General features: G+C 39.6%; 1 protein-coding gene across 5 annotated transcripts in view; it reads left to right on the top strand.

Annotated features, from left to right (window-relative positions):
• Positions 1-20,779, top strand: part of LOC105482718 (DENN domain containing 6A) — a 71,421-nt gene extending 50,642 nt beyond the window's left edge. For 4 of the 5 annotated variants that reach the window (XM_011742996.2, XM_011743003.3, XM_011742997.3 and 1 more), the window contains 9 exons: positions 4,762-4,856; positions 11,565-11,630; positions 11,712-11,776; positions 12,984-13,073; positions 15,243-15,296; positions 15,397-15,506; positions 16,014-16,116; positions 17,338-17,412; positions 17,877-20,779. In XM_011742996.2, the coding sequence (XP_011741298.1) occupies positions 4,762-4,856; positions 11,565-11,630; positions 11,712-11,776; positions 12,984-13,073; positions 15,243-15,296; positions 15,397-15,506; positions 16,014-16,116; positions 17,338-17,412; positions 17,877-18,008 (790 nt within the window). In that variant the 3' untranslated portion in view covers positions 18,009-20,779. The remainder of the gene's footprint in view (positions 1-4,761; positions 4,857-11,564; positions 11,631-11,711; positions 11,777-12,983; positions 13,074-15,242; positions 15,297-15,396; positions 15,507-16,013; positions 16,117-17,337; positions 17,413-17,876) is intronic. The other variant, XM_011742998.2, reaches the window with a different exon arrangement.
• The last annotated feature ends 928 nt before the right edge of the window (positions 20,780-21,707 follow it).

The following is a 21,707-nucleotide window of genomic DNA, read 5'->3' as shown; positions in this document are numbered from 1 at the left end:
TAAACAGAATAACTTATATTGACCAGGTATTACCTTTATAACCACAATTATGTAGAATTATTTTTGGTAATAAAAGCTTATAGGCAGAATGATCTTATAAAAGGAAAGTTTGAAGAGTTTTAGATTTTATAGATTTTAAGAAATCTATAAATAATTTTAGATTTTAAGAGTACATTATTTGAGTGATTTTATTTATTTATTTATTTATTTATATTTATTTTTGAGACCGAGGTTTGCTCTGTCACCCAGGCTGGAGTGCAGTGGCATGATCTCGGCTCACTACAACCTCTGCCTCCCAGGTTCAAGCAATTCTCCTGCCTCAGCCTCCTGAGTAGCTGGGATTACAGGCACGTGCCACTACGCCCAGCTAATTTTTGTATTTTTAGTAGAAACGGGGTTTCACCATGTTGACCAGGCTGGTGTTGAACTCCTGACCTCGTGATCCACCCACCTCAGCCTCCCAAAGTGCTGGGATTACAGGTGTGAGCCACCGCGCCTGGCCCAAGTGATTTTATTTATTAATGGAAGCTATATTGTCATTAATAGCCGCTGGGTTGTACTTTCAATTCTACTTTTTTATGAAAAATCTTTCCAGTCTGTAAAAAGAAAAAATAATCTTACCCTTTCCCTTGTAGCTCCTGCTCTATCGCTCACCTTCTTTTTACAGCTAGATTTCTAAAGCAACAACAATCTGCATGTACTATCTCCACTTCTTGATTTTCTGGTTGCTTCTAGTCAACTGCAGATTGACTTCTTCGTATTTACTGAATTTGTTTTTGCCAAATAATCAAGACCCATCTCACTGTTTGACCCAGTAGGCATATCATTGCCCTGTTTTTTCTCTTTCTTTCTTTCTTCCTCTCTCTCTCTCTTTCCTTCCTTCCTTTCCTTCCTTCCTTTCCTCCCTCCCTCCCTGCCTCCCCTCCTTTCCTTCCCTCCCTCCCTCCCTTCCCTCCCTCCCTTCCTTCCTTCCCTCCCTCCCTTCCTTCCTTCCCTCCCTCCCTTCCTTCCTTCTCTTCCTTCCTTCCTTCTTTTCTTCCTTCCTTTCTTCCCTTCCCTCTGTTCCCTTCCCTCCCTTCCTTCCTTCCTTCCTTCCTTCCCTTCCCTCCGTTCCCTTCCCTCCCTTCCTCCCTTCCCTCCCTTCCTTCCTTCCTTCCTTCCTTCCTTCCTTCCCTTCCCTCCGTTCCCTTCCCTCCCTTCCTCCCTTCCCTCCCTTCCTTCCTTCTCTCCCTTCCTTCCTTCCTTCCCTCCCTTCCTTCCTTCCTTCCCTTCCTTCCCTCCCTTCCTTCCCTCCCTCCCTTCTGTTCCCTCCCTTCCTTCCCTCATTCCTTCCTTCCCTCCCTTCCCTCCCTCCCTTCTGTTCCTTCCCTTTCTTCCTTCCCTTCCCTCCCTTCCTTTCCTCCCTCCCTTCCCTTCCCTCCCTTTCTTCCCTCCCTTCCTTCCCTCCCTCCCTTCCCTTCCTTTCTTCCTTCCTTCCTTCCTTCCCTTCCTTTCTTCCCTTCCTTCCTTCCGTTCCTTCCTTCTTCCTTTCCCTTCCTCCCTTCCTCTCTTTCTTTTCCTTCCTTCCTTCCTTCCTTCCTTCCTTCCTTCCTTCTTCTTTTCTTTTCTTTTCTTTTCTTCCTTTCTTTCTTTCTTTCTTTCTTTCTTTCTTTCTTTCTTTCTTTCTTTCTTTCTTTCTTTCTCTCTCTCTCTCTCTCTCTCTCTCTCTTTCTTTCTTTCTTTCTTTCTTTCTTTCTTTCTTTCTTTCTTTCTTTCTTTCTTTCTTTCTTTTTCTTTCTCTCTCTCTTTCTTTCCTTCTTTCTTCTCCCCTTCCCCTTCCCCTCCTCCCCCTCCCTTCCACTTCCCTTCCCCCTCCCCATTGCCGAGGCTGGTGTGCCACCTCTTCTTTCTTGTAACATTTACACTTTTAACCTTACAAATATTTTAATCACCAGCCAGTCATGATGGCTCATGCCTCTAATCCCAGCACTTTGGGAGGCTGAGGCGGGCATTTCACATAAGCCCAGGAGTTAGAGACCAGCCTGGGCAACATGGCAAAACCCTGTCTCCACACACACACACACACACACACACAAAACACAAAAATTAGCTGGATGTGGTGGCATGCGTCTGTAGTCCCAGCTACTCATGAGGCTGAGGTGGGAGGATGGCTTGAGCCTAGGAGGCAGAGGTTGCAGTGAACTCAGATTGTGCCACTGGAACAAAAAAATTTTTTTTGAATCTCTAATACCATTCTCTCCTGGGCAATCTTGTGGTGCATCCCAATCTCCTTTGCAGACTTCTTTTCTCTACGAATCCCTTAAATGTTGGTGTTCGCTAGGTATTGTCTTCTGGGTTCTGATTTCAGACTGATAGTTTTTTTTTTCTTTTGAGACGGAGTCTGGCACTGTCACCCAGGAGGGAGTGCAATGGCATCATCTTGGCTTACTGCAACCTCTGCCTCCCAGGTTCACGTGTTTCTCCTGCCTTAGCCTCCCAAGTAGCTGGGATTACAGGTGCACACTGTCTAATTTTTTGTATTTTTAGTAGAGACAGGGTTTCACTGTATTGGCCAGACTGGTCTCGAACTCCTGATCTTGTGATCTGCCCACCTTGGACTCCCAAAGTGTTAGAATTACAGACATGAGCCACCACACCCAGCCCAGACTGATAATTATTTCTGTACAATCTTTTTTTTTTTTTTGAGACAGTCTCACACTGTTGCCTAGGCTGGAGTGCAGTGGCACGACCTTGGGTCACTGCAACCTTCATCTCCTGGGTTCAAGTGATTCTCCTGCCTCAGCCTCCCAAGTAGCTGGGATTATAGGCATACACCACCACACCCAGCTAATTTTTGTATTTTTAGTAGAGATGGGGTTTCACCATGTTGGCCAGACTGGTCTCGAACTCCTGATCTCAAGTGATCCGCCTGCCTTAGCCTCCCAAAGTGCTGGGATTACAGGTGTGAGCCACCGTGCCTGGCCCTTTCTCTACAATCTTATCTGTACCCATGGCTTCTGTTAATACCCCATGCTAATGACTGAAATGTATCTTTCTAGCCAATATCTCTGTGAGGTTCAGACATATATAACCAGGCATGTGTGTGTGTTGCAGGGGGAGAGGGGATGTTTTAAGCACATTGCCCCATAGAAGATAGAGGTCTTAATGGCATCTGAAACTAAACACGTGCAAACTGAATTATTTTTGTCTCCCTGTTTTCTCCCCTAATCTCATACCTCTTCTTTCTTTTCATGGATGGCATTAGTTTTCACTTAGTCCTCAAAACCTTAATTGTCATAAATTTCTCCTTTGTAACATGCCCCACATTAAATTTTACCAAATTCTGTCAATTTGATATCCTAAAATATCTCTGATTACATTTCTTATCTTCTTTCTGTAGCTCCCTTTCCAGTCTTACTGTGTCTCATGTTTTGCATATCCAAATTTGCTTTTCCCTCAACCCCTTCTCTCCTCATAAGGTAACTTCCAAATTTCTTCCAGAGTTATCTTCCTTTTTTTTTTTTGGAGACAGAGTGTCACTCTTGTCCCCCAAGTTGGAGTGCAATGGTGCGATCTCAGCTCACTGCAACCTCTGCCTCCTGGGTTCAAGTGATTCTTCTGCCTCAGCCTCCCCAGTAGCTGAGATTACAGGCACCTGCCACCACGCCTGGCTAATTTTTGTATTTTTAGTAGAGATGGGGTTTCACCATGTTGGCCAGGTTGGTCTCAAACTCCTGACATCAGGTGATCCGCCCGCCTCGGCCTCCCAAAGGGCTGGGATTACAGGCGTGAGCCACTGCACCCGGCCGAGTGATCTTTCTAATAAGCACTTTTTCTTTCATGCAACATTCCTCCACTTGGTTATCTAGTAGTTTCCCTTTGCCTGTAAGATAACATCTAAACTTCTTAGCATGCTAACATGGTACTAATGATTGGGCAACAATATTCTCATTTCTGACTATTCATCCTTTCTGCTTTTGCTCCAGGAATGCTGAACTCGGTGTAGTTCTACAGACAGGCCATAATGTCACTTCATTGCTTTGCACATAGTTTGTTCTGCATCACTCTTCCTTCTCTCATCCACTTGGCAAAAAACACCTACTCATCTTTCATGTCTTCCTGTAAATATTATCTCTTTGGTGAGGCTGTCCTTTAATCCCCTCGTAGACACAGGTTCTCCTTTCTGATTATTGTGCTTTTTTTTTTTTTTTTTTTTTTGAGACAGAGAGTCTCACTCTGTTGCCCAGGCTGGAGTGCAGTGGTGCAATCTTGGCTCACTGCAACCTCCACCTCCTGGTTTCAAGCGATTCTTCTGCCTCAGCCTCCTGAGTAGCTGGGATTACAGGCATGCACCACCACACCCAGCTAATTTTTGTATTTTTAGTAGAGATGGGGTTTCATCATGTTGGCCAGACTGGTCTCGAACTCCTGACCTCATGATCCACCCACCTTGGCCTCTGAAAGTGCTGGGATTATAGGCGTGAGTCACCGCGCTCGGCCGATGTTGTGCATTTTAAACCACCTTCACTGTCTTCTAATTTTGGCATCATAACTGGGTGTGTATACCCTTCTTCCTGTGTGTGCTGTTGGAAGGATCGTGTCCTTTCATCTTTATATGCCTAGCATAAAACATGTTGCCTGGCCGTGTAGTTGATATGTAATGTTTGAATAAAGGAAAAAGCAATCTGTGTATTGTTCATTGAAAAGAAAATGTAAGCTATTCTTCACTGATTTAACATTCATCTTTTTCTCACCTTTTTAATTTTGTTTTGTTTTATATAGGCCCTCAGTTATATTAGGAGTAACCAACCCTTTTTTTGCTAAGACACTCCAGCACTGGCCACACATTATTCGAATAGGAGACCTTAAACCTACAGGTAAAGTATAAACTTGGTGTTCTGTTTTTAGTGTGCAGTGTTGCTGAACAGGTTTCTTTCTTCCTTTCTTTTCATCCTTGATTACTTTTTATGTTGATGGCAGCTTTCTTCAAGGCCTTTGGAGAAGAGTATAATTTCCTGCTAATTTCCAACTGAAATACGCAGGTTCTTATAATATGTCTAATCTGTCATATCCTCCTACCAAAAAGTATACTTATAGTGTTACAGACATTGAATGAATTATAGTAAAATGAAGTCTCAAAAATGTTAGCTTTATATTTATATTAAATATTATATAATAATATATTTAAATATATATTTACAGATTTAAATATATATTTAAATATAAATATAAAAAATATATATTTAAAAGCCCAATAAAACAGAACTTTCTATATATATAGAAGTCCAATAAAACAGAACTTTGCAATACTGCTTGAGTAAAACCTTATAGAAAACTAGAATTATTCCCGACTTGTTGCAAAATACTCAGCTAGGTCTCAAAACAAGTATATGTCCCTGTAACACAGGTTATTGATTTAGGGAGTGGTTCACAGTGTCTTTTCATATGGAAAAGACATACAGTACCTTGTTCATGGTAGGAGTTTAACAAATGTTTAAGTATATGAATTCTGAGGTTGGAAGTTTTGTTAATCTAGATGACAACTAAATGGTACATTAATTAAGGACATGAATCTTGGGTATGAGAAGATACGAGAAATTTTTAAAATCTTAATTTAATTTTGACATTTATTTTCATGGTTTGCGCGTACTAATTTAGACTATTTTATTGATTGTAATGTAGTGGACTACTATTTTCTCCTTCCAGTGGAAGACTTCTCTCTGACATGACAATGGACATTCATGAATTTTCCACTGGAATAGTTGGGATTATAAAGTTATTTTCTAATAACTTTATAATGTACTATGTTTATTTATTTATCTATGAGACAGAGTCTCACTCTGTTGCCCAGACTGGAATACAGTGGCACTATCCCAGCTCTCCCAGGTTCAGGTGTTTCTCCTGCCTCAGCCTCCCAAGTAGCTGGGATTACAGGCACCCACCTCCATGCCTGGCTAATTTTTGTATTTTTAGTAGAGACGGGGTTTTGCTATGTTGGCAAGGCTGGTCTCAAACTCCTGACCTCAGGTTATCTGCCCGCCTTGGCCTCCCAACGTGCTGGGATTACAGGTGTGACCCACCACTCTCGGCCATTACAGTTTTTTGTTTTGTTTTGTTTTGTTTTCAAAACAGAGTCTCACTCTGCTGCCCAGGCTGGAGTGTAGTGGTGTGATCTCGGCTCACTGCAACCTCTGCTTCACGGGTTCAGGAGATTCTCCTGCCTCAGCCTCCTGAGTAGCTGGGATTACAGGTGCCCTCCACCACGCCTGGCTAATTTTTGTATTTTTAGTAGAGACGAGGTTTTGCCATGTTGGCCAGGCTGGGCTCAAACTCCAGACCTCCAGTGATCCGACCACCCCGGCTTCCCAAAGTGCTGGGATTACAGGCTGAGCCACTGCGTCTGGCCAGCAGCCACTACTTTTAAATCTTGTTCCTTTTGTTATACATAGATATATTTAAAACATGACTTAATAATCTGATTTTATAAGATTTTCCTTCTGGTATATACATGTATCTAAATGGAAGTGTTAGAATCAAGGATAACATTTTAAATAGTACTGTTTACAAATTCTGGACTCAGTGTTACTGAAATTTTTAGAAGCTTTATGAAATAGAGGAAAAAGCAAAGGGCTTCACCTTGGCAATCAGAATTGTGTGCTAATAGGCTGAATATCATTTTTAAGTCTCAAATTTTTTGTCTGCTAGGAGGATTAAACACAGTGCCTGATGCATGGTACTCTGTAAATGGCATGGTCCCCTGCCATTCTGTTACTGTTCTGTCTGAGTATTAATGATAGTTCAGAGAACAACAGTTGCTAGAGTCTTGGATATGAGACGATATGAGAAATTTTTTAAAATCTTAATTTAATCTTGACATTTTCATGATTTGGGCCTACTAATTTAGACTATTAGTTGTAATGTAGTAGACTGCTGATTGTTTTCTCTTTCCAGTGGAAGAAGTCTCTCTGCTAGATGTAGGTAGGAACTTTTGCACAAAATCATTGGTAGAGCAGCATGAGTTGATAAATCTGTTTAAGAAATCACCAAACTGTTTGCCAAAGTGGCCCATCAGTTTACATTCTTACCAGCAACGTGTGAGGGTTCCTATTTCGTAACATCTTTTCCAACATTTGATGTTGTCATTTTCATCATGGCCATTCTAGAATATTTGAAATGGTGATTTTAATTTGCTTTTCTCTAATGTCTAGTGATAGTGAGCACATTTTCATCTATTTCCTTTCATTCATATATCTTTGGTGAAATGTCTATTTATTTTGCCTTTAAAAAAAAATTTTTTTTGTGATAGGGTCTTGTGCTATTGCTCAGGCTGGAGTGCATTGGCACAATCATAGCTTACTGTAACCTTGAACTCCTGGGCCCAAGTGATCCTTCTGCCTCAGCCTTCCCAGTAGCTGGGAGTACAGGCGTACACCACCACGCCTGGCTGATTTTTAATTTTTTCTGTAGAGACAGGATCTTGCAATGTTGCTGGTCCTGAACTCCTGTGCTCAAGCAGTCCTCCTGCCTTGGCCTCCCAAAGTGTTGGGATTACAGGTGGAAGCCACCACACCTGGCCTGTTAGTTTCCATTTTTTTGATAGTAGCCATCCTAATGGGCATGAGTTAGTATTTTATTGTGGGTTTCAGTTTCATTTCCCTCATGATCAGTGATGTTGAGTATCTTTCCATTGTTCATTGGCCATTTATTTTATTTATTTATTTATGAAACGGAGTCTCACTCTGTTGCCTGGCTGGAGTGCAGTGGCGCGATCTTGGCTCACTGCAACCTCCGTCTCCCAGGTTCAAGCAATTCTCCTGCCTTAGCCCCCCGAGTAGCTGGGATTACAGGCATGCACCACCACACCCAGCTAATTTTTGTATTTTTAGTAGAGATGGAGTTTCACCATGTTGGCCAGGCTGGTCTCAAACTCCTGACCTCAGGTGATCCACCTGCCTTGGCCTCCCAAAGTGCTGCAATGACAGGTGTGAGCCACTGCACCCAGCCTATTTATTGGCCATTTATATATCTTCTTTGGAGAAATGTCTATTCAAGTCCTTTGCCCACTTTTAATAGGATTGTTTGAATGGGGGTTTTTTTTTTTTTTTTTTTTAGTTATAAGAATTCTTTATATATTCTAAATAGTAATCCTTATTAGATACATGCTTTGTGAATCTTTTGTTCTATTTTGTATTGTCTTTTTGTTCTCTTGATGGTGTCCTTTGATGCACAGAAGTTTATTTTACCTTATTTATTTATTTTTTGAGATGGAGTCTTGCTCTGTCTTCTAGGCTGGAGTGCCGTGGCCTGGTCTTGGCTCACTGCAACCTCCACCTCCTGGGTTCAAGTGATTCTCCTGTCTCAGCCTCCCCAGTGGCTGGGATTACAGATGTGCGCCACCACACTCAGCTAATTTTTGTATTTTTAGTAGAGAGAGAGTTTCACCATTTTGGCCAGGCTGGTTGAACTCCTGACCTCATGATCCACCCGCCTCAACCTCCCAAAGTGCTAAGGTTACAAGTGTGAGCCATCACACCTGGCCTGTGCACAGAAGTTTATAATTTAATGGTCTTATTTATCGTTTTTTTGTTTTCTTCTTTTTTTTTTTTAAGTCTTATTTATTTTTTCCTTGTATTGCTTGAGTATTTGGTGTCATAGTCATGAAATCTCATATATCTTTTAATTTATGAGTGGTATATATCTTGGAGTATTTTTCCGCTTGTTAAGTTAAAAACCAGCCAGGCCCACTGCAAATGCTGTACAAGTTGTGCAACACAGCCCTGCTCAGGATTCTGGCTTTGAAACCTGAGATAGATGTGAGTTCTACAAGGAAAAAAAAAATCTGGCAGGGTCAGTAAAATTATAGAAAAAAGCGTCTTCTTTAGGACCAAGAGGGAAGGCACAGCAGAATTAAGATTTTGCTCTCCTGTGTCCTGAAACTTTACCAGAAACATATATTTAGCGTTAACCTTGCAGAAGGATCATTCCTCCTGATATAAAGGAATTGCTTTTTCTGGATTATACCTAGTTTTAGTGCACCCACATCCTTGGACAAGATGTTCCTCTGTGTCTAGTTATGACAGAGCTAACAACCTGTCTTAATAGGGCACTCATTAATCAGAATGAATGATGGCAGTAACCAACTGGTTCTGGTGCATACCAGGTGAATATCAAGTTTTGTCCATGCTTTAGTTTCTTCATCTGTGAAATGGGCATCATAAATAAACTCTTATTGTGAAGATTAAATGTGATAATTTGTGCAGTGTTCTTGGACCAGAGACTGGCATGGAGGACATCTTCAGTAAATGGTGGCTATTACTGTCCTTACCATTATCTGCAACTCTTTAAGCAGCATGTTCATGCTTCTGTATTTAACTTTTTACTCAAAAGGCCTTTTCTCCTTCCTATGGATAACTTTTTTTTTTTTTTTTTTTTGAGACAGAGTCTCGCTCTGCCACCCAAGCTGGAGTGCAGTGGCGCAATCTCGGCTCACTGCAAACTCTGCCTTCTGGGTTCAAGTGATTCTCCTGCATCAGCCTCCCGAGTAGCTGGGACTACAGGTGCCTGCCACCATGCCCGGCTAATTTTTGTATTTTTAGTGGAGATGGGGTTTCCCCATGTTGGCCAGGATGGTCTCGAACTCCTGACCTCAGGTGATCCACCCGCCTCAGCCTCCCGAAGTGCTGGGATTACAGGCGTGAGCCACCATGCCTGGCCAAGTTTTTCTCTCTCTTATAGGTTCGCTTAAATGCTACCTCCTTTAGGAATCCTAAATACTTTTCTTACTCCTCTTTGGCCAGGACACTCTTCTGTGTCTCGTAGTATCTTGTTCATAATTCTGTCCCAGCACCTTTCCCTCTGTATTATCATTTCTCCGTGTCATATTTTGCTGTTAGACTGTGGCTCATTGATATGAGGAATTAGCTGTTTTGTTCCTGTACTGCCAGTATCTTATATTTACTTAATATATACTGAGTCAATGAAAAATTAAGTCTGTGTATCCATGATACTGCTTTTTTAACAAGTATCTGTTTAAAATTATTATTGGGGCAGTTGACACATTTGCAGTATAGACTAATTTTTTTAATCTCTTTCGCTCTTTCCTTTATAGACTGTGTTACTTGGCAGCTTCTTTGCAAGATTGAAATTACAGTTAACCCTTGAACAACACAGGGATTAGAAATGCCAACCTCCTATGTAGTAGAAAATCTGTGTATACCTTTAACTCCTCCAAAACTTAACTTCCAACAGCCTACTGTTGACCAGAGCCTTAGCAATAACATAAACAGTTGATTAACACACATTTTGTATGTTGTTTGTATTATATACTATATCCTTACAATAAAGTAAGCTAGGGGAAATAAAATGTTACTAAGAAAGTCATGAGGAAGATAAAATATATATTGACTATTCATTAAGTGGAAGTGGATCATCATAAAAGTCTTCATCCTCATAACCTTCGCATTGAGTAGGTTGAGGAGGAAGAGGAGGGAATGGTCTTGCTGACTCGGGTGGCAGAAGGAGGAGAAAAAAATCATGTATAAGTGAATATGCACAGTTTAAACCCACATTATTAAATGTTCAACTGTATTTCAAAGTAAAAAGTTTATAGAAATAGCTGTTTTATCATACTACATGCTCTTAAAATTTTTTAGCAATATAAGATTGCAAAGGAAAATGTTCCTTGTTCTTAAAATCCCACCTCCAGATATACCACAATTAGCAGTTTGATCTATGTAACTATTTAAACAAAGGTATTTTGTGAATTTAGAGGCTTGAATTATATTATAATCTCTATAATAATATAATCTCTAGATTGTGTTTCAGTTCTTAGGTTCTTTTAGCCCTTGTGCAGAGAAGAGGGAGGGTGGAGAAAGTCTTTGAAATTAGGTTTGTTCACGACACTTTTAAGTGTGTATCTTGAGGCATTTTTCTGCCCGTTATAAGAGTTGTTTAGGTGTTAGCTTTCTTTGACCCTAAGACCAGGGCCTGCATATACTACACAAGCTATTCAACATAGCAGTCTGCTCAGGAGTCCTGTCCATCTGTGGCTCAGACCTGTGGTTGCTGCACACACCATTGCCACTTGCTGGCAGTGTAAGTTTCTGTAATGGAAAAGCTGAATTTGAGGAGGCATCAAAAAAAAAAAAAAAAAAAAAACCACACACAAACCCTTGAAGACTACATCTGCACAGTCATTTAAGAATTATTCTGTATTCCATTTATACTTAAAGGGTATTTTATTCCTCTTCAGCACCTAAATTTTCAGTTTTATGTATTTGGCATGTAGATTTTAAATTACAGGTTGAGTGACAAAAAGGGAAAAATTTAAGTAATGATAGATATTAATGAAAGATAAAATATCCATTTTATATAATTTACATGAATTGTTTCTGTACTATTGTAATAATCCAGTATTCTTGTAATCCAGTTTTAAAATACCAAGAATGAACCCTTAACTTATTAATTGATGTTAAGAATGCTTTAATTATAACATGCTTAAGTAATAAACAGTAGATTATAAAGTTCCAATTTTATAATATGTATGATTCGAATAATTATAAAAATCTTCATGCTGCTTCCTGCAGGTGAAATTCCTAAGCAGGTTAAAGTGAAAAAACTGAAGAATCTAAAGACTCTGGATTCTAAACCTGGTATTGACTTTTATTGATTTTTAAATATATATTTGTATGGTACTTGGGTTTTTTTGTTTACCTTCTTTTCTTTGCTCTTAGGAGTTTATACTTCATATAAGCCATATTTAAATAGAGATGAAGAGATCATAAAACAATTACAGAAGGTAATTAGTTGCTCATATTATTAATTTAAATTTCCTTGTTCAGGTATGTAATATCCACTTAGGCAATATGTCCTTTATGTATACTAATGTGAAATAGGATCTTTTCTTTTTTTGGGGGGGGCGGGGAGATGGAGTCTTACTCTGTCACCCAGGTTGGAGTGCAGTGGTGTGATCTCAGCTCACTGTAACCTCCACCTCCCAGGTTCAGGTGATTCTCATGCCTCAGCCTCCTGAGCAGCTGGAATTACAGGAGTGCACCATCATGCCTGGCTAATTTCTGTATTTTTAGTAGAGATAGGGTTTCACCATGTTGGCCAGGCTGGTCTTGAACTCCTGGCCTTAAGTGATATGCCCACCTCGGTCTCCCAAAGTCCTGGGATTACAGGTGTCAGCCACCACACCCTGCCGGGGTATCTTTTTTGACTCAAAGTTTTATGAAAATCAGGAGACTAAGCTAGCAACAGTATGGGCATGAATTTGGGACTGTAGCTATACATGAGTGTCAGTCTTTCTAGAAACTTGGGAGTTATAGTGAAAAAGCCATAGATTCTACCATGATAGCATCTAACAGTAAGGGATTATAATTTTTAAAAAAATGTAAATCATATAATATAGCAAATATAAAATATTGTCTTTATTTTGAACTCACTTTTTTTTTTTTTTTTTTTTTTTTTGAGATGGAGTTTCGCTCTTGTTGCCCAGGCTGGTGTGCAATAGCATGATCTCGGCTCACTGCAACCTCCACCTCCCAGGTTCAAGCAATTCTTCTTTCTCAGCCTCCCAAGTAGCTGGGATTATAGGTGGCCACCACCACGCCTGGCTAATTTTTGTATTTTTTAGTAGAGACAGGGTTTCACTATGATGGCCAGGCTGGTCCTGAACCCCTGACCTCAGGTAATCCACCCGCCTCAGCTTCCCAAAGTGCTGGGATTACAGACACGAGCCACAGTGCCCAGCTGTGAACTCACATTTTCACAGTATGGGATGAACAGTATTCCCTAAGCTAAGAACTCTTATGTTTTGCTCTGGTAAAGATTATTTTCACAGGATATTGCACAATTAACTTCACATTAAATTACTTCAAGGTGAAGTTCTAGTTTTTTAAATATCAAGTGTAAATGTATATTTACATAGCAGTTGAATATGATAATTATCCATTGTTTTATGTTCCATCACTAGAAAACATTCTCATTATTTCCTCTTTAAGGGTGTACAACAGAAACGTCCTTCTGAGGCGCAAAGTGTCATTCTTCGACGCTATTTTTTGGAACTGACACAAAGTTTCATCATTCCATTAGTAAGTTAATAAAATACATTTTTGCATAATTTAATGATTTGGTGAAGGGTATATAAATGTTTTTCCCACCCTCCAAAGCCATATCTTAAGTTGTGTGTTTTGCCAGCCTGGTATATTTGAGTGATTAAAAATAAACCCCTTTGCAAGAGACCTGGATTATTTGTTCTAGTGTTAACTGTTTAGCTTTGGTAAGTCACTCCCTCTGAACCTCAATTTTCTTACCTATGAAATGTGGCTGATTCCACTTTTCCTAAGTATCTTTCAAGACTGTTGTGAATATTAAATGATATACTTTATATGAACTGTTAAGTAGTTACTACATTTTTCACCTTAAAAGAAGATTATCGTAGAGCTTCTGTGATAGTTATCTTGAAAAAAATTTGACATAATGTCTATGAGGCTGTAGCTCCATGATAACAGGGACTGTATCTGTCTTGCTCGTTATTAATTTGCCAGTCTGGCATATGGTAGCACTCAAATGTTTATGGAATCAATGACTAGATGATATGGTTATTCTAAGAAATTCAGAAGGATGTCATATTAAAGTATAGGGAGTACCATGATGTGGTCCTACTCTGGAGACTGCATCATAGAGAAACTTTGCACAGTTATTAATATAAAGTAATATATCTATGAATATTATATAGGGCATCCTGGAGATCTTTGCTGTTATATTTTAGAAAGAAATATTATTTCTTGGTCTATGGATGTCAACTTATTTATTCCATTAAATCTATTTGTTTGAATAAATAAGCTTTTCTGTAGTGCTTATGAGCATGGACTAGGCTGGGCACAGTGGCTCAGGCCTGCTACTTTGGGAGGCCAAGATGAGAGGATTGTTTAAGACCAGGACTTTGAGACTACAGTAGGCTATGATTGCACCACTGCACTCCATCTTGGGCAACAGCAAGACTCTCTTAAAGAAAAAAAAAAGAGCATGGACTGGGCGTGGTGGCTCACATCTGTAATCCCAGCACTTTGGGAGGCCGAGGCGGGCAGATCATGAGGTCAGGAGATCGAGACCATCCTGGTTAACGTGGTGAAACCCCGTCTCTACTAAAAATACAAAAACTTGGTCGGGCATGGTGGCATGCACCTGTAGTCCCAGCTGCTCTGGAGGCTGAGGCAGGAGAATCACTTGAACCTGGGAGGTGGAGGTTGCAGTGAGCCAAGATCACGCCAGTGCACTCAGCCTGGGCAAAAGAGTGAGACTCCGTCTCAACAACAACAACAAAAGCATGGATGAAAGTCAAGTAGACCTCAATTCAAGTCTAAATTGTATTAGCCTTTTGAAGAATCTTTAGTTTCCCAATAATACCTACCACATAGGATCATTCCAAGGATTACAAGAGATCACGCATGTAAAATGTTGAGTGCATTATCTGGCCTATAGTTACTCAGTAAGGTTAGCTATTATCATTAAGACAGGGTGAAACCCTGACTCAACTAAAAATATAAAAATTAGCCAGGCGTGGTGGTGGGTTCCTGAAATTCCAGCTACCTGGGAGGCTGAGGCAGATAATTGCTTAAACTCTGGAGGCAGAGTTTGCAGTGAGCTGAGATTGCGCCACTGCACTCCACTGCCATGTGCCACTGGGCAACAGAGCGAGACTGCATCTCAAAAAATAAAAATAAAAATAAAAAAAAGGGCTGGGCACGGTGGCTCACGCCTGTAATCCCAGCACTTTGGGAGGCCAAGGCGGGTGGATCACGAGGTCAGGAGTTTGAGACTAGCCTGACCAACATGGTAAAACCTTGTCTCTACTAAAAATACAAAATTAGCAAGGCGTGGTGGTGCACACCTGTAATCCCAGCTACTTGGGAGACTGAGGCAGGAGAATTGCTTGAACCTGAAGGGGCGGAGGTTGTAGTGAGCCAAGATCACGCCATTGCACTCCAGCCTGGGCAACAGAACAAGATTCTGTCTCAAAAAAGAAAAAAAAAATGTAGTCCCTTGGTTTACCCAAGATTTAGTTGAATTTTATTTGAAATCTGACTTCCCACGTCAGTCTAAATTTAGCTATATCTGTTGTGAGGAGTGATGGAGTTGTTGCCATCCATTGAAAGGGCATATGATTAAAAACTTAAAAGACCCATTTCTTTTAAGTAGGTCTGTTTAAATATTTTTGAAGACACTCCTTTTATTAACTTTTTTTTTTTTGGTTTTAGGAAAGGTATGTGGCAAGCTTGATGCCTTTGCAGAAAAGTATTTCCCCATGGAAGGTATGAATATATTCAAATCTATTTGGGTCCTCTAACTGTAATTAACTTCTGTGAACATATCCACTCCTAATTTCTAAATATTATATTTCCTGTTTTCTAGAGTCCACCTCAATTAAGACAGTTTCTTCCAGAAGAATTTATGAAAACACTTGAGAAAACAGGACCTCAGCTAACCTCTAGAATAAAAGGCGATTGGATTGGACTTTACCGGTTAGTCTTTTTTTCCTGTTTTACACCCATGTGTCGTGCTTTATTTAAAAACAAAACAAAAAACTAGACTTAAACTTATTCTTTTTAAAGAATTCTAGGCCGGGCGCGGTGGCTCAAGCCTGTAATCCCAGCACTTTGGGAGGCCGAGACGGGCGGATCACGAGGTCAGGAGATCGAGACCATCCTGGCTAACACGGTGAAACCCCGTCTCTATTAAGAAATACAAAAAAAACTAGCCGGGCGAGGTGGCGGGCGCCTGTAGTCCCAGCTACTTGGGAGGCTGAGGCCAGAGAATGGCGTGAACCCGGGAGGCCGAGCTTGCAGTGAGCTGAGATCCGGCCACTGCACTCCAGCCTGGGTGACAGAGCGAGACTCCGTCTCAAAAAAAAAAAAAAAAAAAAAAAAAAAGAATTCTAAAGTTTGACATGGTTCTCTGAATAGGAAAGGTATTGAGGAAAGGAAATAAGTTATAATCAAACTTTACTTTTTTAAAATGTATTTTTATAGGCATTTCCTAAAGTCTCCAAATTTTGATGGCTGGTTTAAGACCCGGAGGAAGGAAATGATCCAAAAATTGGAGGCACTCCATCTAGAAGCTCTTTGTGAAGAGGTTCGAAAACTCTGTGTTTGTGTAATGATTAACAACTGTTGAAAATAAAGATAATTATGCTTAGAGGTTGAAGATTGTACCCTTTATCCACTCTTTATAAATAGTAATAATGACTAACTTTTCTAGATCATGTGCTGTGTGCCAAGGACATTATAGGGGCTTTATATAGATAATCTCTTTTAATCTTTATAATGATTCTTTGAGGTAGGTGTATTATGAACTACATTATGGGAAACATTTGGCTTAGAAGTTAAATGACTTGCCTCAGATCACATCCCTGCTAAGTAGTGGAGCCAACAGTGTGCTGGAGTCCACTTGCATTGGCTCACAAGAGCCAACTGTGCACATCTCTTCTCTGTGCACATCTCTTCTCAGCTCTGCATTCAGTGACCTCAGGTTGGCAGCTTGAAATAGCCTACAGCGGGAGTACTACACCACAGAAATTGGCAAATGCGACAAACCAGAAACCTCTTTTGGAGAACCACTTGTTAAATATTTACCAGCACATTACTGGGTAGAGTAAGGATTCTAATCCAAGAAGCCTAACTCCACATCTTTTGCTGTTACGATGTATTTACCTTTTTTAGTGAGTATTAACACTTTTAAAAATGTGGACTGATTTGTTTTTTATGTTCTGTATTACCAGGCTCTTTTAAACTACTTACGAAAATAAAAGGGGATGGTCTTACTTTCATTTATATTTAGCTTTAAATGCGAGGCGTGCTAGCCTCAGTGATAACTTTCTGCTCATAAACTCCCAGTGACTGTGGCTTTGAGAAAAGGAATGTGATGAATGCACCTGCAGCACAAGCCCAGGAAGAGCTTATCTGAAAACATGAAGTTTACATCCAGTAGTAAATTCATGTTCAGTTCTCTTGATTTGTTAACAAATGTTCCTTATAAATTAGTCACTACTTAGTGGCAGTGGGGGTTACTATTACAGTTTGAGTTGCAATTTTGTTTTTCTTGCTTGATCTAAAAAAGCCACCTCAGTACATTTTGTTTTGCTTCCAAATATGAGACAGTTATTCTGGCTAATGCAGAAAATTAACAGTTATTAGAATATTATGAGAATTATTCTTGCACTTAATGCTATATCTGGGATAAATACTTTGTTCTCCTTTTCCTTCTTGTCTTTCCTTCACAGTAGCCTTACCTATTGAAATAGAGGTTTGAATATTATTTTGAGAATTTACTGATTTGGGATTTTATTTATTCTAGGACTTACTTCTCTGGATCCAGAAACACACAGAAGTAGAAACAGTAGACCTTGTCTTGAAGCTGAAAAATAAGCTGGTATGTAGCCAAAACAGCCAATGATTAAATTGACTTCTCTGTGAAGATATTTTCCTCTCATGTGAGCTGACAACCCATGATAGTTCACAGAAGTAACTTTTTAAATGAGAGGGCTTGAAATTGGTCAAATGATGGTAGGTATTGCTGAAAATACTTGGTCACTGAAACAGACCATAATGATGCCATATTATTCTAACGTTATCTACATAGAATCTAATAAGCTCTATCAAAACATTGTTGCTTATATTTCTAGGTATTATTATGAATTTACATAGAAGCCTTTTACTGAGCTCAATAACATATTGTTTAAATGGAATGCTCCTTGCTTTTTTAGTTTCTGTAAATTTTGGTCTAAGACTGAAAGTATCCAATTGTTAGACTTTTAAAATGGTTTATTTAGAGAATGTAATGTATTAATACAGATTCTGAGGATAATTTAAATGCTATGAAATGTCCTTATATAGTTGCAGGCTGATCGAGAGCACTTACCTGTGAAACCTGACACTATGGAAAAGTTACGGACACACATAGATGCCATTATCTTAGCATTGCCAGAGGACCTGCAAGGCATACTGCTCAAAACGGGCATGACATGATATTTGCCAAGATTTTCCAGCCAAAAAGGATTATGCATCAGGAAGCATACTGACATTTCAACCAGACGCACAAAGGAGATCTCTCAGTGGCAGCAGAGTGGAGAATTGCCATGAATGCTAGTTAACAGGGTAGAAAGACTGTATTGTATAAACAGAACTTTTTAGTGCATTATTTTTAAAGTGGATATCTGTGGTGGTTCCACTTTAATACTGAAACACCGAAAGGCATTTCTATATTTTTAATCATGTTCTAAAGTGCTCTTATGAGAGACTTGTGGGCCATCAGTATTAGTGATTTCATACTGCAGTGCTGGCATTGCAGATATTTTTTTAAATTGGTGCTGCTTTGCCCAATCATGTTAAAACTCAGGGGGATATAAAAATAACATTCACACTGGCTATCTTCTTAAGAACAGAAAGACTGAACTGTCCTATGGTTAGAAGGAATTGATGCTTATGTAGTGCCTTCTGTTGTCCTACATGTTTCACAGTTCAGCTGCTAGTCTTGAAGCTTTTCCTTAGCTTCATTATGATATGTAATTTTATAAGGTATTCTGTTGAGTGATCATTGTTTAAAAAAAATGTTTCTTGCTACCCATTGTGTTTATTAATACACATGATGGATTTTTTTCAGTTGTCATATAGATTTTCATTATTTTCTCTTCCATTTGCAAAATTTAATCTTACCAGTTTCTCCAAAGACAAGGAGGCATCTAGTATTAATTATGGAAGAGTTTATTTTCTCTTACCCTTTATTAATTTAAACATTAGGCCAGGTGCAGTGGCTCACACCTGTAATCCTAGCACTTTCGGAGGCCAAGGCGGACAGGTCACCTTAGGTCAGGAGTTCGAGACCAGCCTGGCCAACGTGGTGAAACCCCATCTCTACTAAAAATACAAAAATTAGCCAGGCATGGTGGCACACACCTGTAATACCAGCTACTTGGGAGGTTGAGATGCGAGAATCACTTGAACCTGGGAGGTGGAGGCTGCAGTGAGCTGAGATTACACCACTGGACTCCAGCTTGGGTGATGTAGTGAGACTTTGTCTCAACAAAAATAAAAAATTAAATAATAAATACTAATTTAAATATTATTAAATGTTTAAGCTAATGAACTTGGATGCTTTTCAAAGACATTTTAATTATAAATCTCATAATCAGCTATTTTTTTAAACTGAACTATTCTTATTTCAAAGGCATTCATGAGTTTTTTATGTGATACTTATTTGAGTGATGATAAGATTGATGTCAGGCATTATTTGTTTGGTAGTGTTTTATTTTTCCCAACATTAATGTTTCTCAGAACGCTTTTCCTACTGTTGTTTGACATGGAAACTTTTGCATGAGTCACTGTTATGGTTAGCGTTTGTTGTTGTTGTTTTTGTTTCTGTTTTGTTTAAACAATACTGCCTTGCCAAAAATAGAAGAATGTGATTTGGTAGAGTAAGGTTGTTTGGTTTGTGTTTGAAAAAGAGTATCCTGCAGAAGCCACTTTTTTTTTTTTTTTTTTTTTTTGAGACGGAGTTTCACTCGTTGCCCAGGCCAGAGTGCAATGGTGTGATCTTGGCTCACTGCATCCTACACCTGCCGGGTTCAAGCGATTCTCCTGCCTCAGCCTCCCAAGTAGCTGGGATTACAGGCATGCGCCACCACGCCTGGCTGATTTTGTATTTTTAGTAGAGACGGGGTTTCTGCTTGTTGGTCAGGCTGGTCTCAAACTCCCAACCTCAAGTGATCCGCCTGCCTTGGCCTCCTAAAGTGTTGGGATTACAGGCGTGAGCCATGACGCCCGGCCAGAAGCCACTAATTATAATAGGCACACATGACACAGCATGTGGTTAATAGCTGTGTCTTGAATTATCCTCTAAATAACCAAATTTAGTTGTATGTATTTGTAAAGGATATGGCTTCAGAAGCTATCTTTTGTTCTCTTGCTATAACTTTTAAGGGCATTCCTGACCCAAGAAAGATTCCTTGCATTTGTAACTGTGGTCTGATATCCAAATGTGCCCTGTTCTTATGGATACAGTCTCTTGAAGCATACCTCAAAGTCATAGAGAGAATATGGCATTCAAGAAATCATTTGCCTTGGATCATATGAGTTATTTTGTGAAACAACAGCTGACTTTTCAGAAAAGGGGCAACTACTTTTATATGCTAAAAGTATTTCATAACTTTCTGGGAAACCTTATTTAGGTATAAATGGTTATCTTATTATTTTTCAAAAAGGTATATTTTAATAATCGTACAATTTATATACAGTTTGTGACCAGAATTTGCAAGTTGTTGGTGTCATATCAAGGATCTTTTAAATTATACCACTACAGGATGTATCATTTCAAGTTTATTTTGCACAGCTAAACAGTAGCAAAAGATGCCAATTAGCATGATAATGGTGTCTTCATTTTTACTGTATTTAACTGAAACCTAACACATGTTGAAAACCGTATCATACCTAGTTTATCTCTTAATTTCAAACTATGTACTTGTAAAAATGATGTAAATTTGCATTGGGAACCTGAGAAAGACTGACTGATAATTTTTGGTTTGTGATTTTGAGATTTGTCTTTTTTTTTTTTTAAAGAAGACTCTGTTACTGTGTAAACCTTGACGTTAAATGTTTTATCTCTACCAGCATCAGGAGGAATCACTGCTTTAAGGGTATTATGTAATGCCTAGTGCCTTCTATTTACAGTGAAAAAGAGGTTTTTATGAAGGCATTTATGGTCATTACCAAAAACTAAATTAAAGGCCTTGGATTTTAAAGCACTTGGATATTTTGTGTTATTTCTGAGTGGGGTTGGACTACTTGGAGAAAATGCATAGTTAATGAAACCTGAGCATTATGAGATTCCTTTTGTTTCCTGCCAGATTGTTTGTTTTTTTAAGGACTTCAAATGAAAACCCTGTGTACTTCACTATCAACAGGCGAACAGTTCTGTTTAGACAGATCAGTTAAGTGGCTGCATATCTTTCCTAGCAGTGCATTGATTTTATGAAATATTCTGGTAAAAATATTGGCCGTATGTATTGGCTCATACCTATAATATCAGCACTTCAGGAGGCTGAGGCAGGAGGGTCGTTTAAGCTCAGGAGTTCAAGATCTGCCTAGGCAACAAAGTGAGACCCCGTCTCTACAAAAAAATAAAAAAATTAGCAGAGCATGGTGGCACACGCCTGCAGTCCCAGCTACTCAGGTGGCTCAGGCAGGTGAGGGGGGGTGGCCTAAGTCTAGGAGGTAGAGGTTGTGGTGAGCCATAATCACACCATTGCACTCCAGCCTGGGTGACAGAGCAAGACCGCTCTCAAAAAAATATTTTAGTTGCTAGATTCTCCTTCATTTGCTACTTTTTTTAAAACCCAAATCTCCAATTATTTTTACTTCTTCCTCTTATTTTTTAAAAGTAGCAACTACATTATATTATTATTTTTTTTTTTTTCTTGAGACAGAGTTTCACACTGTCACCCAGGCTGGAGTGCAGTGGTATGATCTCTGCTCACTGCAACCTCCACCTCCCAGGTTGAAGCCATCCTCCTGCCTCGGCCTCTCAAGTAGCTGGGATTACAGGTATGTGCCACCACACCTGGCTAATTTTTGTATTTTTAGTAGAGACAGGGTTTCACCATGTTGGCCAGGCTGGTCTTGAACTTCTGACCTCAAGTGATCTGTCTTGGCCTGCCAAAATCCTGGGATTAC

Source organism: Macaca nemestrina, chromosome 2, assembly GCF_043159975.1.
Source record: "Macaca nemestrina isolate mMacNem1 chromosome 2, mMacNem.hap1, whole genome shotgun sequence".
NCBI lineage: Eukaryota > Metazoa > Chordata > Mammalia > Primates > Cercopithecidae > Macaca > Macaca nemestrina.
Note: the sequence above shows the minus strand (reverse complement) of the source record. Positions and strands in the feature narration are given on the sequence as shown.